The sequence below is a fragment of the Diabrotica undecimpunctata genome, chromosome 2 (genome assembly GCF_040954645.1).
Source record: "Diabrotica undecimpunctata isolate CICGRU chromosome 2, icDiaUnde3, whole genome shotgun sequence".
NCBI classification, from domain to species: domain Eukaryota; kingdom Metazoa; phylum Arthropoda; class Insecta; order Coleoptera; family Chrysomelidae; genus Diabrotica; species Diabrotica undecimpunctata.
In genome coordinates this window covers 149,983,302-149,989,301 of record NC_092804.1, presented here as the reverse complement: position 1 = coordinate 149,989,301, position 6,000 = coordinate 149,983,302, and the positions used below count along the sequence as shown (strand labels likewise).

General features: G+C 33.3%; 1 protein-coding gene across 1 annotated transcript in view; it reads left to right on the top strand.

Moving 5' to 3' along the window:
* The first annotated feature begins 360 nt into the window (after window positions 1-360).
* Window positions 361-6,000, top strand: part of LOC140433502 (angiotensin-converting enzyme-like) — a 54,877-nt gene continuing 49,237 nt past the window's right edge. Inside the window, exon 1 of the mRNA XM_072521491.1 lies at window positions 361-682. Coding sequence (XP_072377592.1) covers window positions 599-682 — 84 coding nt within the window. The 5' untranslated portion in view covers window positions 361-598. The remainder of the gene's footprint in view (window positions 683-6,000) is intronic.

Below are 6,000 nucleotides of genomic sequence, written 5' to 3'. Positions count from 1 at the left end.
TATTCAATTCTTTGGTGGATACGATATACATGTCATAATTATACGATTTCACTTTTGACTTCATCGAACTAAAAAACAATTTTTAATTAATTTCTCTTTCATTAATAAATTCTGCATTCATCTAATATGTAATTTACATTCCGTTCAAGTACAGAGTTTAATAATATGACCTTAATTACAAATTAATCATACATATTCTCGGATTTACCCTCCAAATCATTGTTAGCAATTTGCATAACCGCTTAGTTTCATTGTTCGTCTTCACATTTACTCTCTTAAACAAAACAAATCAGTATTTATAGGTCATTTGGTGAAATTATTCTAGTAGAGAGTGGGCACGTGCGTAACAATCCTGGTGGAAAGAATTCTCGACATTAACGTGTATGGATAAGTGTATATTCTTAACGACACCGCGTTACGCTCCGTGGGGTATACCTGAAGAGTCATTTGTCACGCTACTTCCTCAAAGTCAAGACAATTTAGTTGTGTCTTATTTTTGCTAGGCCGTAATTTTGCTGGCATCGCTATGTGATCATAATAATACATTTTAATAACGACAGTATTTGTTGTATGTTGTGTTAGATATGAGGCTTCAACAATGAATGGTGCATTTAAGGTGGCAATTTTAGTGGTCGGTTACGGGATATTTTATAGTTACAGTGAAGATGTGCCCTTTCTTTTGGTAAGATATCTTTATTGAAATTCGATAGTATTATTCCACACTCCAATTATTTTCCATTTTTGTTTTTTGTTCGGTAATAACAGTTTTATAAAAGCGCTAAATTTTAACATAGTTAGGAAGATAAAGTTATATGTAAACATGGCTGTCTGTTTTTGAATATGCCTTTAGTGTTTTTATTACTCTATTTATTGTCATTCGGCTTATATGATCCTTTCATTTTACTTTTTTCTTATTTTTTTAGTCCTTGATTTTATCCATTTTGCAGCTCCATCTTGTATTTGGACTTCTAGCTCTGGCTCACACTGTCTTACTCTCAATTTTTCTAAGGGATTTTATCTCCACTGTGTCTTTCCGCATGTATATCATTGTTAGTCTGTTTGGGAAATTCTTTTTTTTATTATTTTTTTTAATTTTCAAAGTAAAGATTTGCAATCTGTCCTCTTTGGACAATAATCAAATTTGATAATTCAAACACAAAAATTAATATCAGCAAAGAATACCTTCCTTATTAAATTTAACTAAAATTATTTTAAAAAAAAAAATTTATATTCTAAACAATTTACTTATGAAAATCTATCTGGTAAGTCCAAGGGTTTGTGTCAATGTTAAGTTTTCTCACTTCTCTGCTGTTATCCAGTAGGTTTATGGCACTAGAATTTGTGTGCATTTCTAACGGCTTTAAATGCCTATATGCCATATCTTGATTGTTTAGTTGTACAGATGGACATGTCAGCTGTTTAGTTGTAAAAGTAACATGGTTTGATTTACTTTCTTTAACCTTAATTCGCCATTTTCTTAACCACATCTGAATGGTGTTTAAGTGGACTTGTAACCTTCTAGATGCTTCGATTGAATTTGTTTGAGACGAGAGGATGACGGTGTCATCAGCAAATATTTTTAAGAAACACTGATCAGATTTGAGTAGATCAGCCATGTATAATAGATATAAGAGTGAACCAAGCACACTACCTTGTGGTACGACAGAATTTATAGATCTCAATGCTGTTACTGTTGAACCGTATTTTATCTGGAAATATCTGTGTGTTATGTAGGATTTGAATATCCTATAGTATTCAGATGATAGTTGTTGTTTAATTTTATACAGCAAGCCCGTATGCCACACTTTATCAAAAGCTTGGATACCAAATTGGTAGTCAGGAACTAATTAGTTTTCTTCAAGGAAAAAACTCAATTTCTTTATTGTTAGTTTCTTAACAATTTTAGCAAGAATTGGTAATAAACTAATGGGTCCATATGAAGTTACGGATTCTAAAGGTTTACCTATTTTATAGATTAAAATAACTTAAGTGTTAATTAGAGGATCGCATTTTGTGGTAATTGACATAAGACGAATCCAGTAATCAGTTTATAACCAGGAGCTTTCTTTTTATTAGTATTAAGATTTGTGTCAATAATTTTAATTTTTCGAAAAGGTTTAATAGGCAGAGACATCTGGTATGGGCAGTCCAAATATCTATTAATATTTTTCTCTTCCTCTGGTTGTACCTTACAGGGATTTGGAGTAAAGATAGTTTCCAAGTGTTCGAAAAATATATTTGCCTTTTCGTCATCAGTGCGTGCCCAATGTCCGTTACTCGTTTTGATAGTGTGGTATATGTTGTTGTGGTCGTAACAATTTTCTGGTAGCTTTCCAAAGGGTGGGTGTAATCTGTGGCTTCTAATGGCGATAAACCTGTAATATATTTTGCAGTTAATGTATTTTTTAGATCACTTAGCATTTTTTAGGTCTTTTGCTGCTTTGTTAAAGGCAGCTTTATTGGTCGGTGTTCGATTGTTTTGCCATGTCTTTCTAAGTTTTCTCTTTTCTCCAATTTTTTGTGTAATGGTTTGATAAATTCTGACTTTCATTTCTTTCCCTATATTTTCGTTTGTCCATATTGTTTCATTCAGGCAACCTGCGGCTTTGTTTGCTCTATTTACTTGATCTTCCTCTTCAGTTTCGAGCTTTCCGTAGCTAGATAATGTGATGCCTAGATATTTATCTCCATCACTTTTTCTGCTATTTGACCTTCCTGCTAGAACTTACATCTTACTAGATTTGCTGTTATAATAATAGTAATGTTGATTGCCTTGACTTTACAAAAAATAATTATAATTAGTACCATTTTTATAAAGTTACATAATAATTTTACACTTTTTCACTGAGAAACCAAAAAAACATTGATTCATTACCCGTTAAAACCTATTGGTCGAACACGGGAATAGTGTGTGACGATATTTAAATATATAATAGTGAATAATAATCTACAAATCAGTGTATTATAACCATGCATTTTGTCCTTTGGGAACATGGTCATGTGAAATTTTCTGTCGGTTATATTAAATTGGTGCAGCATGAAAATAATCTTCACTTTAAGCGATTTGCATTGTGTCGTTTGCATAGCAGATTATCTTAAGCTATTTTTCTCTCATGTAGTATCCTTACTTGTTTTATTATTTCATCCATAATCAAGTAGAACAATAGACGACTCAGGGAATCCCCTTATCTTATCTTATACCCAGCTTTAATTGTGTTAGTGAGTTCTTCTGGTAGATATTTTTGATCGTTTTGATTATTTCTAGAAGTATCTCTCTTGCGTACAATAAGTGGATAAGGTTTGATAATTTGACTTTGTTAATTGCCTTTACTTTTGTACAAACTTACACTTACAAAATAGACAGTTACCAACTGATTGAACAGGCTGGCTTTCGCGAAGAATATAGTACATCAGACCATCTGCTGGCAATGATAATACTGATAGAGAAGGCAAATGAGTACCAACTACCCGTATTTCTTGCCTTCGCAGACTATGAAAAGGCATTTGATCGTATCAAGATGTGGGCTATAGAACAAGCTACAAATAATTGTAGAATGGATTCGAGATATAGGCAACTAATACATAGTATATGTGAAAATGCAACTACTATATTACAACAAGACGAAAATACAAATTCCGTCGCCAAAAGAGTTATAAAAGGCGACGTAATATTTCCAAAAATTGTTAATCTATTCCTAGAACACGTCTTCAAAAATACAAATTGGTTAACATATGGCATCAACGTTAATGGCAATAAGTTAAACCACCTCAAATTCGCTGACGATACCGTGACTATAGCGAGCACATTCGAGGAATTACAAATTATGATGAAGGAACTCGCAGACAGCTCCCGATAAGTAGGCCTTAAAATATATATGGCAAAAACAACAACAATGACAAACACAGACGACTCCAGACGTATAAATGGTAGTGAGATAGAACAACTCCAGAAATATGTCTACCTAGGCCAAATTCTGACACTTGACAAAGAGAACCAAAGTGCAGAAATCACTAGAAGACTAAGACTTGCATGGGCAAGATTTAGAAAACTCATTTTGATACTTAAAAACCGCAAAATACCTCAATACTTGAGGAGCAAAGTGTTCAACTAGTGCAATCTTCCTATCATGACATATGGATATCAAACCTGGACCCTAACCAATGCAAATATGAATTAACTAGCCCCAACACAAAGGGAGATGGAAAAAGCAATGTTAGGTATACGACTGTCAGATAAAAAGAGGAACGACTGAGTAAGATCAAAAGCAAAAGTTAAGGATATCACAACAAAAATTGCCAAACTCAAATGGGGCTTCGCAGGTCCTACTTCTAGACAAAAAGACCAACGTTCGAACGCCACAATGCAACATTGTAGTCCTTGGGGAAGACCACGGACGAAATGAGTAGACGACATAAAAGGAATAGCCGGAACAAATTAAAAGTAAGTTGCTCAGGATAGAGATCGATGAAAAGAGTTGGTAGAGGCATATGTCTAAAATTGGACGATAGAAGGCTAATAACATAAGAAGGAATGCCTTCACTTCATTTGTTTGTATTCTGTGTGATCAATCATTGTATTTTCAATGCTCGTAGATCTGTTGATATCCTCATTGGTAACTCTTTCTCTTCGTGATCTTCTACCTGACATCCAGAAATCAATTTTCGAGGCCAGAAAATGTTTTTCTGTTTTGATTTTTAGTGACCAAACTAATATGTGACAAAACTTGGTATATTTGCTTGATATATCGTTTTATTGTTTTCTTTGAAAATATTTTTGCCCCACAGAACCCATTTTTGTGGCTTTTCTTTGTTGCGTATTTCTGTATTATTGTTTTATCTAGGATCCCATCATCTATCAGCGTCATGCCCAAATATTTTTACGTTTGGTTATATTGTATGTTCTCCATCATTACGTATCAGATCTTCTGTTCTTCCTCCTAAACATGTATATATGTATATAAGCGAAAGGTATGGTTTGCTGCAATTAATTCTTCAAGGAAAAGTAGAAGGAAAACGAGGAACAGGAAGGCGAAGGATTTCCTGGCTAAAAAATCTACGTACGTGGTTCAGCACAACAACCACAAGTTTTTTCAGAGCAGCAGTTTGCAAAATACAAATTATCATGATGATAGCTAACGTCCAAAACGGATAGGCACTACAAGAAGAAGACACTTATATATCCAGTTTTATTTATATTTACTTTCAGGTCCTCTCTTTGTATTCTTTAAATAGTTTACGGTGATATATTCTAAGTTCTCATATTCTTGTGTTAATACCACTTGATCAACTGCAATACTGCAAAACATAATGTATATACAGTAGAACGTCGATTATTCGAACTGTTGAACCGTATTGATATAGCCATACATTTTTAGCCACAAGTAAATGGAATCCATATTTACATCTTTAATAACAAATAGGAATTAAACAAAAAAGTCCCGAATTAAACAGAAAAGTGTCAACAAAACTTTATTTTTCGACAGATACTTGATAATAGTCGCTCACAGCTTGTGTTTCAAACCAACGCAGGGCAGTATCTAAGCAAGTAAACACTCCTGAAGCTCCCACTATGTTTTTATCTTCATTATCTGAACTTTCAGATATGAAGTGCTATCGATGATGTTAATTTTATTAGCCAACTAAAATTTCGATGTCTTGCATAATTTGATAGCCGGCATAATCATCGTTGAAATCCATAAATTGTTGAACTTCTTCAGCACATTCGACACAATTTAGTTTTGTTAATATATTTATCATTTCAGACATATCTTCCTGTTTTTCATTTAACTGTTTACTTTCAGGATTTTCTACTAAACGCAAAACTTTCACGCTTTTTTCAAGTTCTGCTCTTTTACATTGTTCCACGCTGCTCCGATCATAGAGAAAGCGTCTTTCGAATCAATCTTTTTATGATTTCTTCTATTAAGTTTTCTTCGTATCCATCTTTTTTACAAAATAACGTAGGTACGTGACAATTATTTTCTATCATGCCGTTTAAAA